Source organism: Pyrgilauda ruficollis, unplaced genomic scaffold, assembly GCF_017590135.1.
Source record: "Pyrgilauda ruficollis isolate IOZ18807 unplaced genomic scaffold, ASM1759013v1 scaffold410, whole genome shotgun sequence".
NCBI classification, from domain to species: domain Eukaryota; kingdom Metazoa; phylum Chordata; class Aves; order Passeriformes; family Passeridae; genus Pyrgilauda; species Pyrgilauda ruficollis.
Window position 1 is genome coordinate 4,651 of NW_024525602.1, and position 15,317 is coordinate 19,967.

At 48.9% G+C, this 15,317-nt stretch overlaps 1 protein-coding gene across 1 annotated transcript; it reads right to left on the reverse strand.

Annotated features, from left to right (window-relative positions):
* Positions 1 to 2,733: 2,733 nt before the first annotated feature.
* Positions 2,734 to 3,051, reverse strand: LOC121359101 (feather beta keratin-like). Its single transcript, XM_041477813.1, has one exon. It carries the CDS (start codon positions 3,049 to 3,051, stop codon positions 2,734 to 2,736), a length of 318 nt encoding a protein of 105 aa, XP_041333747.1.
* Between the last annotated feature and the right edge of the window lie 12,266 nt (positions 3,052 to 15,317).

Here is a 15,317-nt window from a genome sequence, read left to right on the forward strand (position 1 = left end):
GGGTGTGGTGTGGAGGGTGCCTGGAAGAGAGAGGATTGAGGCAAGGTAGAGGTGTGGGGGTGGAAGGGACAAAGTATCAGCAGGGTGAGGGAGTGTGGAGGTTGTTGTGGGGCTGTGGGGAGGTGTGAGGGCTGCTGAGGCTGTGGCTGAGCGTGCTGGAAGAGAGGGGCCAGGGGTGCAGGAGCAGGAGGGTCAGGGGCTTGAGGCTCACCTGGTTGTCAGCAGGAGGAGAAGGCTTCAGAAGAAGTGTGTGAGGGAGAGAGGCTCTGGGCTGGCTTTTATGCTGGTTCTGGAGGGGTGGGACAGCCTTGTCCCAAGGCCTTGGGGCATTTTGGAGTCAGCAGCTCTTACCTGGCCCAGCCTACTGAGTCATGAGGAGTGAAGTGTTTTTCTTCCCACAACTCTGCAATTCCATGTCCAGCTCTTGAGTCAGTGTCCATCTGACCTTGGCAGCAGCATTCAGTCAGCAGTTGGTATTTGGGAGTATTTCTTTATTAAATGTTTGTTAAGGGAGGACTGAATAAGGAACCATAGCCCTGGAAAACAGCAATGTCATCAGTGAGGTCATTTTGTGGCCTTTGTGTGCTGTGCTTTGTCGGTGCCTTGTGAAGGCTGGGACTCTCTTCTGTGCCACCAGATGTCCATCAGTCATTGTGTTGCATCCAGGAATGTTGAGAGTGCTGCTGATGTCCTGGGAATGTCACTGTGTTGTAGCTTGGAAAGGTCACAGTGCTTGGGAATGCCTGATAGATTAAAGAGAGCTTGTGGCATTCTGTCTTGAATGCAATGAAGGGAGAGCATCTGGAAAAGGAGAGGCTGTTCAGGCTGAACTTGTTCCAATGTTATGAGCCTTTTGGAATTCTCAACTCTACCTGATAACGTACTCTGTCATTTAAATTGTATTCCTTGACCTCATTAAGAAACTCATTAAACAAACAAGAAACGGGTTCCCAGGCAGGTCTGTGACATCAGTTGTCTTATTCCACATTAAGGTCATATGGTTTCATAACTTGTATCCTTTCAGGCTTAACATTGTGTTCCTGTGAGCAAAACCCAATAATTACTAGCTCTGGTCAGCAGCACCATCTTTCTTTCCCTGTCATGGTGCAGGTGTTTGTTTTTGGAATTCTGTTAGTCCATGTACTTCGCTTGAGTCCATGTCCATCTGGCCTTGGGGCAGCTTTTAAATGTGACTATTAGAGGTTAAAGACTGGTGTTGATGGTGCATGTCAGGGTGGGGTGAAAATGTAACCAAAGCTTGGGAGGGGTGGGGTGTCATCTCTGATGTCACCCTGTGATACTGGTGTGCTGTGGTTTTTGTGTGTGTTGTGAAGAGGGGCCCCATTCCCAGCCAGCCATGTCAGGCTGGTCTGGGCTTTGCAGATCTTCTGGGGCTGAGGGTCTGCTCCTTCCAGTGCATTCCTGCCTGCCTTGGGTCCATCTCTCCTGCCCAGTCTGTATGCCAGGCTTTCTCAATGGAGATGGGAAAGCAATTCCTGAGATTTATGAAGGTCATCCAAGCTCCACAAATCCAGTGCTGGTTGATCTGTAGCAGTTGTCTCAGCTGGGTCCAGCATGGTCACAGTGCCAGGTTCTGACTGACACATGGAAAGGAAAACAGCTGAAGTATAAGGAGAACAAGACAGGTGAGGAGAAGTTGAAGGAACTGGGGATGTTCAATTTTCAGAAGAAGAGGATTGACCTTATTGCTCTCTGAAATTGTCAGAATGGAAATTTTTTAACACCTGTCTTGTCTCCCTTTCATCAAACTGTGGAGTAGAGGGAATGAACTTTAGTTTCCCTAGTGGAGGTTTACTTTCCTATAAGGGAAATTTAATTCACGAAAACACAGGACAACCAACACACTGAAAGGGCTGGAGAATCTGTTGTGGAGGAGAGGCTGGGAGACCTTGGACTCCCAGGAGATGAGGATGGACAGTGGGGTGTCATCAATGTAAGAATATGCCAGATGGCAGGGTATGAAGTCGAGGGAGTCCATTTATCCACAGTAGTGCAACTATGTAGGAAAAGAAGGCACGGACAGAAGTGAAAACAGATGGAATTCCATGGGCAAAAAAGGGAAGAAGTTTTCAATGTGAGGGTGGACAGAGAATGGAAGACATGGTGGAGTCCCTGTCCTGGGAGAGCAAAACCTGAACTGTCCATAGTCCTGGAAATCCCACACTTGTTAGTCTTTCTTGAGCAGAGGGGAATGAAGCACTTGCAGCCCAGAGTTCCTGCCCAAGTGGATGATTTTGTGACTCTGCTGAGAGGGTTCAAGAGTTCTGCTGGGAAGAGAGTTTGTCAAGTGTGTGCTGGCATGGAGACACTCTACCAGAGCTGTACTCAGGAGACCATCAATGTGTCAGAAGACTGGTGTAGCAGGTGATGAGCTTGTGCCAGGTTCTGGAAGGTCCTTGCAATCCCTTGCTTCCTGTGCCAGTCTTGGTTGTTAATGGTGGTGACATATTTAATAAGAAATGTGTTAGGCCCCTTTTCCGTTCACCCCAATGCTTTGTCTGACACTGTGTGAGGTGAGGATCTGAGACAACTGAAATTTACAAAGATGAGGAGACATGTCAGGCTCTGATGCAGGAAAACTTTATTGAGGCAAAAGAATTAAAAGGCGGGAGAAAGAAGCAGAAGTGATCCAGTGTGAATTGCAAGTAGGAAGACCATCAGCTGAGGGGCTTTGCTGGCAGGAGCTGGTGCCAGAACCCCAAAGTGGTGCCTTTAGCAGGTGTAGCAGCCGCTTCTGCCATGGCAGCCCAGCCCGTATCCAAATCCATGGCCGTAGCCAAGGCCAAAGCCAAATCCACCAGAGATGGGCTGTCCCTGGGCACTGAGCTCAGTGCCCAGAGCAGCGGAGGAGGTGGATCCGACGGCGGTGCTCTGGGGGAAGGAGGTCATGATGGGTCCTGGCAGGGTGACCAGCACAGGGGCAGGGTCGATGATGACGCGGGAATCCTGGCATTGCAGGGCACAGGGCTCGTTGCAGCTGTTGGCCAGTGGGGTGGGTCCGCAGGGTCGGCAGATGTTGTTGCAGGCCATGGGTGTGGTGTGGAGGGTGCCTGGAAAAGAAAAGGGTGAGGCAGGGCAGGGGTGTGGGAGTAAGTGGGATGATGAAGTGTGGAGGCTGTTGTGGGGCTGTGGGGAGGTGTGAGGGTTGCTGAGGCTGGTGCTGAGCATGCTGGAAGAGAGGGGCCAGGGGTGCAGGATCAGGAGGGTCAGGGGCTTGAGGCTCACCTGGTTGTCAGCACCAGAGCAGAAGGTCTCAGAAGTGTGTGAGGGAGGGAGGCTCTAGGCCGGCTTTTATGCTGGTTGTGGAGGGGCGGGACTGCCTTGTCCCATGGCCTTGGGGCATTTTGCAGGTAGCAGGTTCTTCCAGGCCCAGCCTGGCAAGTCATGAGGTAGGGAGTGTTTTCCTTCCCACAACTCTGCCATGTCATGTCTTGCTCTAAGGAGACCATGTCCATCTGACCTTGGTGGCATCTTTAAAGTGAGAGTTGATATTTGGGAGTATTGGCATGGAAAATGTGTGTCAGAGAAACCAGAATATGTCAAAAAAAGTCTAGGAAAACTATGGGTGTCATCAGTGAGGTAATTTTGTGGCACTTGTGTGGTTTAGCTTGTGGGTGTGTTGTGAAGAGGGGCCCCATTCCACCGCAGCCATGTCAGGCTGGTGTGGCCTTTGCAGATGAACTATGCATGAGGAACTGCCCCTTCCATCATGGTCATTCCTCTTCTAAAATGTGTGCATTTGAGACCAAAGTCTGGTGTTGATGGTGTGTGTCAAAGGGGACTGAAGATGTGAGCAATATTTTGTAGAGGTGGGGTGCCATCAGTGGGGTCATCCCATGGAACTCATGGTTTTGTGTTTGTGGTTGTCTTGCGAAGAGGGGCCCCACAGTATCCCAGGTCAGTCAAGCAGGTCTGGGATTTGCATCTGTGCCAGGTGTGAGTGCCTGGACTCTTCTGTTCCATGTGGGCAGTAGGAAAGTTGCCCCCTCAGCGAGCTGGCAGATGATGGAGTGTCTGAGGCACCGCTCGGTTGTGCCACCAGTCAGAGGGATCTGGCGACTGAGGGTAAAGGGAATCTCCTGCATTTCAAGAGCAGGAAATGAGAAGTTCTGTGTCTGGACAGGAATGGCACTTAGCCCTGTGTCATGCTGTGGGCTGAGAGTCTGGAAAGCAGCTTTGCTGAGCAGGACCCTGTAGTGCCCGTGGGGCATGAAGAGAGCACAAGATCACAATGAAACTTTAGATGAAAAGGCATCATCAATGTCCAAGACAGATTTCAGACAATTCTTGCCATGAAGTTGGGAGACATTGACCATTCTCTCTTTGGAGCTCTAAGTGGGTCCCATGTGGTGTGGTTTGGACAGTTCTGGGCTCCCCAGTGGAAGACGCCTATGGACTTAGAAACAAAACCAGTTTGTGGCCAACAAGATTCTAAAGGTGCTGGGAGATCTTTCACAGATGAAACTCAGAGAGCTGTGACTCCTAAGAGACAAGGATGGAGAGAGGCATGTCATCAGTGAGTGCAAATCCCTGATGGTAGGGAATGAAGATGAAGGATCACAGCTGTCCTCAGCTGTCACTATTGGATACGAAAAACATGACATGAACACGCTGCTGTTTTCAAGGTAAAAAGAGGTAGGTTTATTTTCTGATTCTAACATTTATAGATTTTCAAAGGTGACAGTGGATTGGAAGGTGAAAATGCCACCTCTCCAATGATACTGGACAAACCAACAGTCAGTAAAATCTTTCTTCTTCCATAAAAGAATGTGAAAGAATAAGTTATTTACAGAAAGTGTGTGAGAAAGTTTGCTACAAGAATGTAAACATCAGAAGGCTTAGAAAATCTTAAAAAATCAGGGCAACACTCAGCAGTGCATATGTGAAGGATAATAGGGCAATGACACAAGTGAAAACAGATGTAATTCCATGGACAAGGAAGAGAAGCATGTTTCAGTGTGAGGGTGGTCACAGAATGGAAAAGGTGGTGGAGTCTGTCCTGGGAGATCCAGAGCTGGAACTGCCCATGGTCCTGGAATGCCTGCTGTTGTTGGTCTGACTTGAGCAGAAGGGAATGAAGCTCTTGCTCTCCAGTGTTCCTCCCAAAATGTATGATTTTATGACTGTTTACAGGAAGGGTTTGAGGATCCAGCTGGGGAAGAGAGCTTGCCAAGTATCTACTGGCATGTAGTAGATTCTTCAGAGCCACGAGCAGGAGAGCATGAATGTGTCAAAGCCTTTGGTGTGGCAGGTGATGGGCTTGTGACACATTCTGGAAGGTCACATTTCAACCCTGCTTCCTATGGAATTCTTGTGATTACTGGTGGGGACATATATCCTAAGAAAGGTGTTCCAGCCCTTTTCCCTTGTGCCAAAGGCCTCTTAAGACCTCGCACTGTGCTGGGTGAGGATGTGAGACAATTTGAAACAAAAAGAAGAGGAGACATCTGAGGATTTAATGCAGGAAAAGTTTATTGAGGGAAAAGACTCAAGACAAAGGAGAAAAAGATGGGAGGCATCTGGTGCAAGTTGCAAGTAGGGCGACCATCAGCCAAGGTGCTTTGCTGGCAGGAACTGTTGCCAGAGCCCCAAGATGGTGCACCAGTCCTCAACAGTTGTAGCCATAGCCTCTTCTGCCATAGCAGCCCAGGCCTCCCAGCCCGTAGCCAAATCCACGGCCATAGCCAAAGCCGTAGCCAAATCCACGAGTGTAGGAGCAGGAGGGTCAGGGGCTTGAGACTCACCTGGTTGTCAGCAGGAGCAGCAGGAGAAGGCTTGAGATGTGTGTGAAGGAGAGAGGATCTGGACTGTCTTTTATGCTGGTCTTGGGTGGGTGGGACAGCCTTGTCCCACGGCCTTGGGGCATTTTGCAGGCAGCAGCTCTTTCCTGTTGAGTCCTGAAGTGGGGAGTGTTTTCCTTTATGCAATTCTGCAATTCTGTGTCCTTCCCTTGAGGCTGTGTTCATCTGACCTTGGTGGTAGCTTAAAGGGAGAGTTGGTATTTGGGAGGATTTGATTGTTCAGTGTGTGTCAGAGAAAAATGAATAAACAACCAGAACCCCAGAGAACTGCAATGTCATCAGGTAAGGTAATTTTGAGGCTCTGATGTGCAGTGGTTTGTGGGTTCCTTCTGATGACTGGGCCCCTATTCTGTACCACTGGATATCCATCAGTCATGATGTCGCACCCAGGAATGCTGAGGGAGCTGCTGATGTCCTGGGAAGGTCACTCTGCAAGAGCTTGGCAAGGTTGTCTTACCTAGGAGCAGTTTCTGATGGATGAAAGGGAGCTCAGCCCCTCATGTCTTCAGTGGGATGAAGTGACAGCATCTGGAAAACATGAGGCTGTTCAGGCTGAACTTGTTCCATTTTTCAGGTCCATTTGTAATTCTCAAATTTACATGACAACGTACTCAGACAATTAAAGTCTATTTCTTGACCTCGTTCAGAAATAAAAAAATCCAATCAGTAAACCTGGCCTGATCACTTTTCCCCTAGATTGTTTTGTGACATGACTTGACTTATTCCACATTCAAGGCATGAGGTATAACTTGTAAGTCTTTATATTGCATTCCTGTAAGAAAAAAACAATAATTGCTAACTGATTCTGAGCAAACTAATTTTTCCTTTTCGGTCATGATTTGGGTATTTCTTTATGGAATTCTATGATTCCATGTCCTGCTCTTGCCTCCTTTTCCTTCTCACCTTGGCAGCTGCTTTTAAGTGTGAGTGGGTATTTGGGAGGATGTGCGTGGAATGTTCATGGCAGGGAGGACAGAGTAAACGACCAAAGCATTGGAGCAGTGGAGTGCCATCAGTGAGGTCACTATGTGACATTCATGTGCTATAGTTTGTAGATGTGTTTTGAAGAGGGGCCCCATTCCCTCCCAGCTCTCTCAGGCTGCTCTGGGATTTGCAGCTCTGCTGGAGGTGTTGCCCCTTCCCTCACATTTCATCCTTCCCCACATTGATCCCACCTGGCTAAGCCTGACACTAGACCTGACCTTTCCTGTTGACTGTGCTCTGTGGGTGTCTTGGTGCTCCTCTTGTTATTAAGATTTTGATATCTGGGGCCTTTTGGATTTTTACATGGGCTGTGTGCCAAAACTTGAGGCCATTTGTGATTGTCAGAAGAAGGATTTGGAGGCCACCGAGGATTGTTGAAGGCAAGCATTGCATGATCCTTAAAAACAACCCAGGCAAGCCCAGGTTGTGTCAGTGCTCAGTGTGGACGTCTGAGAAAGGTCTGAAGGGCTGGACCTGGAATCTTGTGGTCAGTGTCCAAAAATCCAGATGGCAGCAAGCCCCCAGTGCTGTAGCCCAGGAACTGGATCCATTGGGCCAACAGAGAAAACCTGACAGGTGCTGGACATCTGCTGGGGTTCTGTCAGAGCAGAATGGGGTTCTGGCAAGGGCTGTTTGTTGGGAGGAGTCATCCCAGGTAAGAAGGAATGCCTGGGTGTCAGATGGACTGTCTTCTTCTATGAAAAAGCCTTTGTTTTGTGGTTGTGGTTGCAAAGAAATGGAGCAGCAGGTGTCCCTGTGTGGAAAAAGGGAACCCAAGTGTCTAGGATAGGATTGGGAAAAGTGTATGACCAAGCAGGGAGAAGTGATCTGTCTGCTCAGCACTGGTGAGGTCCCACGTGAGGTGTTGTGGGCAGTCCTGGGCTCCCAAGTGTGAAAATGAAGTAATTTAGTGAATCCAGATCATTTGAGGATGAAAAGACTCCAAGGGGGTTGGAGAATCATTCCTAGAGGATAGTCTGAGACAGCTGTGACTCACAGTGGACAAGGATGGATGGGGGATGTCATCAGTGTGTGCAAATCCCTGATGGCAGGAATGAAGTGAAGGAGCCCAGCTGTTCACAGCAGTGCTCACGTGCAGGGCAAGAGGGCAAGGGCACAAGTGGAAAAAAAAAATGGAATTCCCACAGAAAAGAATACAAGAATCTTTCCTTATGAGGGTGGCCACAGAGAGGCAGAGGTGTTGTAGCATCTGTCCTGAGAGGGCAAACACTGAACTGTCCCTGGTGCTGGGAATCCTGCTCTTGCTGACTCTGCTTGAGCAGGGGATGTGAAACACTTGCACTCCAGATTTCCTGCCAGAGTGGTTGATGTACTTCCCCAGTTTGCTGGAAGGTTCAAGAGACCTGCAGGTAAGAGAGTTTGTCAAGTGTTCACTGGCATGGCAAGACTTTACCAGAGGTCTACCCAGCAGAGCATTGACATGTCCAAGTTTTAGCGTATCATCTGAGGCATGTGTGACAGATTCTGGAAGGTGTTCTCACCTCTGCTTCCCATGCCAGACTCTGTTATTGCTTATTTTGATATATTTGTGAAGGAAGGAATTTTTGGTCTATTCCGTGTACCCCAATGTCCTGTTGAGCTGTGGAATGTACTCAGTGAGGATGTGAGACCATCAGAATTTAAAAATATGAGGAGGCATCTCGGGTTTTGATGCAGAAAAAGTTTATTGAGGTAAAGGAATGAAGAGGCAGGAGAAAAAAGGGAAAGGGTTCCAGTATAAGGTGCAAGTACAGAGACCATCAGCCAAGGAGATTGGCTTGCAGGAGTTTTTGCAGAGTCCCGAGCTGGTGGTGTCAGGAGTGGTGCTGAGGCCCTTTAGCAGTTGAAGCCACCCCTTCTGCCATAGCAGCCCAGGCCTCCCAGCCCATAGCCAAATCCATGGCCATAGCCAAAGCCACCAAATCCACCAGAGATGGGCTGTCCCTGCACACTGAGCTCAGTGCCCAGAGCAGCCGAGGAGGTGGATCCGCAGGGGTGTGGGGGTGAGAGAGGAGGTGATGCAGGATGGTGAGGGAGTGTGGAGGCTGCTGTGGGGCTGTGGGGAGGTATGAGCACTGCTGAGGCTCAGGCTGAGCGTGCTGGAAGAGAGGGGCTGGGGTGCAGGGAGAACCAGGACCAGGAGGGTGAGGGGCTTGAGGCTCACCTTGCTGTCTGCAGGAGCAGGAGGAGAAGACTTCAGGAGAAGTGTGTGAGGGAGAGAAGCTCTGGGCTGGCTTTTATGCTGGTTCTGGAGGGGCGGGACAGCCTTGTCCCATGGCCTTGGGGCATTTATTAGGCAGCATCTCTTGGCTGGCCCAGCCTACTGAGTCATGAGGTGGGGAGTGTTTTCCTTTCTGATTTTCTGCAATTCTTTCTTCTTCCCTTGAGTCAGTGTCCATTTGACCTTGACTGCATATTTCAGTTGGGGGAAATAGAGGCCAATGGATTGGTACTTGTTTTGTTTTGGATGTTGCAGCACAGGGGCAGGGTCGATGATGACGCGGGAATCCTGGCATTGCAGGGCACAGGGCTCGTTGCAGCTGTTGGCCAGCGGGGTGGGTCCGCAGGGCTGGCAGCGGTTGTAGCAGGCCATGGGTGTGGTGTGAAGGGTCCCTGGAAGAGAGAAGGGCAAGTCAGGGCAGGGGTGTGGGGGTGAGAGAGGAGGTGATGCAGGATGGTGAGGGAGTGTGGAGGCTGCTGTGGGGCTGTGGGGAGGTATGAGCACTGCTGAGGCTCAGGCTGAGCGTGCTGGAAGAGAGGGGCTGGGGTGCAGGGAGAACCAGGACCAGGAGGGTGAGGGGCTTGAGGCTCACCTTGCTGTCTGCAGGAGCAGGAGGAGAAGACTTCAGGAGAAGTGTGTGAGGGAGAGAAGCTCTGGGCTGGCTTTTATGCTGGTTCTGGAGGGGCGGGACAGCCTTGTCCCATGGCCTTGGGGCATTTATTAGGCAGCATCTCTTGGCTGGCCCAGCCTACTGAGTCATGAGGTGGGGAGTGTTTTCCTTTCTGATTTTCTGCAATTCTTTCTTCTTCCCTTGAGTCAGTGTCCATTTGACCTTGACTGCATATTTCAGTTGGGGGAAATAGAGGCCAATGGATTGGTACTTGTTTTGTTTTGGATGTTGAAGAGGCAAACAAAGCCTACAGGAATTTGGGTGTTGTTTCATGTCTTCAGCTAACCCCCAGCCATTCCTTCTGTCCAAACCTACTTCTCTGCAGCCTGAAATATGGTTGCTACTCTGGACTGGAATTTCATAAATGGATCATGAGGTGGCCATGCACCCTTGCCTGTGAAAAGCTCCAGCAGTTACTTGGATACGATTAGGAAAAGAAATACAAACAGTTTAAGGGAATTGAACATCCTGTTCCATACCAGTGTTGGGGCTCCTCAGTGGAACAAGGCCATGGACATGTGTAGGAGCGGCAGGAGGCAGGACGGTCAGGACAGATGGAGATGGGAGATCTCTGAAGCCAGGTCTTGGAACTTGCAGTTTATTGCAAAGGGCGTGGGTGCAGGGGCCCTGCTTGGAGCTGCTTGCTGCAGCTTGGAGCAGGCCCAAAAGAAAGAGAGGTAAAGAGAGTGGTAGAGAGAGAGAATGACAGTGCGAGGAAGAGTAAAGAGAATGAATGCAAGAGTTTGGTAAAGAGAGAATGAACCAATGGTTCCCATTACAATGCAATAAATCTTCTTCTGTGTTGAATATTCTAATTCTTACTAACCAATCTATTACAAGATGCAAATCCTATAATATTTACATACATAGCCTATAAGAATCATTACATTACCATACTGTGTTACATTTTAAACTCTAAAAAACTACTCTTTGGACCCCCTGTGCCAAGCTAGTAGGGTCTGCTCTGACCCTTGGACCTGTCTGCAAGCAGAGGGTATTGTTTCATCAAAAGGGGATTACCTTCAGCCAGCCATACCATTGTTTTCCAGTTGTTCAGTAATTAAGGTACTTCAAATCTTGCTTTCATTTCAATCTTGCTTATAGTTTCTGTATTCTCAAAATCTTTTGCCAGGCAATCATATTTGTAAGGCTTTCCTGTTTCATCTTCCCCAACAGACATGGTTGGCCAAAAGACCATGACACTGATGGGAGTGGAGGATCCTTAAGATGAGAAGCTGAGAGAGCTGGAATTTCTTGCAGGCAGGAGGCAAGAATGCAAATGGGGCATGTTGTCAGTGTGCCATGGAATGACTTCAGTGATGCCACTCCAAATCTTCTAAGCTGTGGTTGAATCTTCTATGTGTTGTGACACTCACAATCAACAACAACACCTTGGTCTCTAATTCTTGCAACTTAAACCTACCACCAAGGTCAGATGGAGATGGCCTCAGGAGCAGAACACAAAATTGCACAATTCCACACAGGAACAACTGCTCAATGACACAAAAGGAAAGAGGAGCTTACTGGCTGTCCGTTAGTAATTATTGGGTTTTGCTCATAGGAACAACACATTAAGACTTACTAATTATAAGTTATGAAAACTTGTGGCTTGAATGCGGAAAAAAGGAATTGATGTCACAGACCAGCCTGGGAAAAAAGGGATTGGGCCCCGTTTGTTGTTTATTGGATTCCTGAATGAGGTCAAAGAATACACTTTAAATGACAGAGTATATTGTTGTGTAAATTGTGTAAATTTCAAAATACAAGTAGACTGGAACAAGTTCAGCCCTGAACTGCCTCTTGTTTCCCAGATCTTCTGTCATGATATCATTGAAAAAACAAAAGGGAGATGCTCTCTTTCCTCCATCATGAAGGGCTCTCAGGCACTGTGACCTTTCAAAGATATTGCAGAGTGACCTACTCAGGACATCAGCAGCTTCCTCAACATTCCTGGATGCAACACAATGACTGATGGACATCCAGTGCCACAGAAGAGAGTCCCAGTCTTCACAAGGCACCTGCAAACCACAGAACAAGAGGGCCACAAAATGACCACACTGATGACATTGCACCTTTCCTGGGTGCTGGCTGTTAATCCACCCCTCCCCGACACACACAGAACAGTCAAATACTCCCAAATACCAACTCCCAGATAGAAGCTGCCTCCAAGGTCAGATGGACGCAGCCTCAAGAGCAGGATATGGAATTGCAGAAATGGATGAAGGAGAATAATCTACAACTCATGACTCACCAGGCTGGGCCAGACAAGAGCTGCAGGCTAAAAAATGCCCCAAGGCCATGGGATGAGGTTGTCCCGCCCCTTTAAGATGAGAAGCTGAGAGAGCTGGAATTTCTTGCAGGCAGGAGGCAAGAATGCAAATGGGGCATGTTGTCAATGTGCCATGGAATGACTTCAGTGATGCCACTCCAAATCTTCTAAGCTGTGGTTGAATCTTCTATGTGTTGTGACACTCACAATCAACAACAACACCTTGGTCTCTAATTCTTGCAACTTAAACCTACCACCAAGGTCAGATGGAGATGGCCTCAGGAGCAGAACACAAAATTGCACAATTCCACACAGGAACAACTGCTCAATGACACAAAAGGAAAGAGGAGCTTACTGGCTGTCCGTTAGTAATTATTGGGTTTTGCTCATAGGAACAACACATTAAGACTTACTAATTATAAGTTATGAAAACTTGTGGCTTGAATGCGGAAAAAAGGAATTGATGTCACAGACCAGCCTGGGAAAAAAGGGATTGGGCCCCGTTTGTTGTTTATTGGATTCCTGAATGAGGTCAAAGAATACACTTTAAATGACAGAGTATATTGTTGTGTAAATTGTGTAAATTTCAAAATACAAGTAGACTGGAACAAGTTCAGCCCTGAACTGCCTCTTGTTTCCCAGATCTTCTTTCATGATATCATTAAAAAAACAAAAGGGAGATGCTCTCTTTCCTCCATCATGAAGGGCTCTCAGGCACTGTGACCTTTCAAAGATATTGCAGAGTGACCTACTCAGGACATCAGCAGCTTCCTCAACATTCCTGGATGCAACACAATGACTGATGGACATCCAGTGCCACAGAAGAGAGTCCCAGTCTTCACAAGGCACCTGCAAACCACAGAACAAGAGGGCCACAAAATGACCACACTGATGACATTGCACCTTTCCTGGGTGCTGGCTGTTAATCCACCCCTCCCCGACACACACAGAACAGTCAAATACTCCCAAATACCAACTCCCAGATAGAAGCTGCCTCCAAGGTCAGATGGACGCAGCCTCAAGAGCAGGATATGGAATTGCAGAAATGGATGAAGGAGAATAATCTACAACTCATGACTCACCAGGCTGGGCCAGACAAGAGCTGCAGGCTAAAAAATGCCCCAAGGCCATGGGATGAGGTTGTCCCGCCCCTCCAGGATGAGCATAAAAGGTGGTCCAGCACCTCTCTCCCTCACACACTTCTCCTCACGCCTTCTCCTGCTGCTCCAGCTGACAACCAGGTGAGCCTCAAGCCCATGACCCTCCTGCTCCTGCACCCCTGGCAGGTGCTCCTGCACCTCTCCTCCAGCACACTCAGCCCTAGCCTCAGCAGCCCTCACGCCTCCCCACAGCCCCACAACAGCCTCCACGCTCCCTCACCATCCTACATCACTGCCTCTCACACCCTCACACCCCCACCCTGCCTCACACCTTTCTTCCAGGGAACCTCCACCCCACACCCCTGCCCTGCATCACCCCCTCTCTTCCAGGGACCATCCACTCCACACCCATGGCCTGCAACAACCTCTGCCGAGTGATTCTGAATGCCTTTATCAAGGAGATGAGCAGTGAGATCAAGACCACCCAGCATGTTTGCAGTGCCAGGAAGCTGAGTGTTGCAGCTGACACAAGACAATGAGGGATCCCATCAGGAGGTACACTGGGAATGTTGAGAACATAAGAACCTCTTGTGGTTCAACAAGTCCAAGTTCAAGGTCCTGCACCTGGGTTGGGACAGTACCAGACATGAGCACAGCTTTGGAGAAAACTCCTTGAGATCACTTACACAGAGAAGAACTGAAGGTTGTGGTGGACCAAAATGACACAGCAATGTGAATTTCTAGCCCAGAAAAACAACCATATCCTGGGCTGAATAGAAACAGGTGTGGCCAGCAGGAATGGCTGGGAGTCAGTTGAAGACAGGAGAAAACAGCCAAATTCTTGTTGGCTTTGTTTGCATCTTTTACACTCCTGAGAAAAAAACAAGACCAAAACCTTGACCTGTATTGCTCCCAATTAAAAGCTGCTGCCAAGGTCAGATGGACACAGCCTCAAGGGGAGGGCATGGAATGACAGAATATCAGGAAGGAAAACATGACCCACCTTATAAATGACCAGGCTGAGCAGATCAAGAGCTGCTGCCTAAAAAATGCCCCAAGGCTAGGGACAAGGCTGTCCCGCCCCTCCAGAACCAGCATAAAAGCCAGCCCAGAGCCTCTCTCCCTCACACACTTCTCCTCAAGCCTTCTGCTCCTGCCAACAACCAGGTGAACCTCAAGCCCCTGACAATCCTGCTCCTGCACTCCGGCCCCTCTCCTCCAGCACACTCAGCCCCAGCATCAATAGCCCTCATGCCTCCCCACAGCCCCACAACAAACTCCACACTCCCTTGTCCTCTTCCATGGCCATCCCCTCCTTCCAGACAATCCCACTTACACAACTCACTTCTCTGTTATTCACATTTTTGCTGATAGGACACACAATTGCACTCTCCATGTCCCTCACAACAATGTGTAGTGATAATGGTTGAACACGAGCCTGTGAGGGTCAGGACTCATCCCTGCTCTCCCCACACACGTGGAACCATTGACTCTTTCAAAACTCTTTCACTGTGACCATCCCACCCATTTTCTTCTTAACCAAATGGTCCAACCAACACCCACATCTCTCCAGCTTAGAGAAAAGGATCTTCCCTGGCAAAGGAAGTAATACTGTGCACAGGTCCAGGTACATGTTATTGGTCCCTCTTCCCTCATCCGGCAATGCTGGGACCAATACCAACTCATCAAATCTGCTGCCAAGGTCAGATGGGACACAGCCTCAAGAGCAGAACATGACAATGCAGAACTGTGGGAAGGAAAAAATACCCTGGGATAACTGGCCAGGGCTGTCCCAAACCTCCAGCCATAGATCATCCTCAAGTCTGTGCCCTGGATCTTCTAAACCTGAGTCTTGTCTTCCTTATTTCCAGTAACCTATAGATGAAGTGTTCTCCAATAGGAGCAGAGGGGCAGAATCTGCTGCACCTGAATTGGAACAATCTCAAACATGTAGGATAAAGGCTGGGTCATGAGGGGATTGAGAGCAGTCCCAAAATGAAGGGTTTGAGGTGTGAGTGAATGAAAAATTGGATGTGCCCTGACCATGTGCACTCGCAGACCAGAAACCTCCTGTGTCCTGTGCTCATGCTCACAGTGTAGTTGGGAGGTGAGCAGAGGATTCACAACCTTCACTCATCTCTGGCGCTGGAATTGAAAAACAGAGACTGGAATTGTGTGTTCAACTGTAGGACCCCTATGATAAGAAAGACATGGACCTGCTTAAGCAGATCTCTTAGTGGGCTGAGGAGAT

Excerpts from the sequence above, each read along its gene's own strand:
- LOC121359101 (XM_041477813.1), bottom strand. The coding sequence starts at position 3,051 with ATGGCCTGCAACAACATCTGCCGACCCTGCGGACCCACCCCACTGGCC.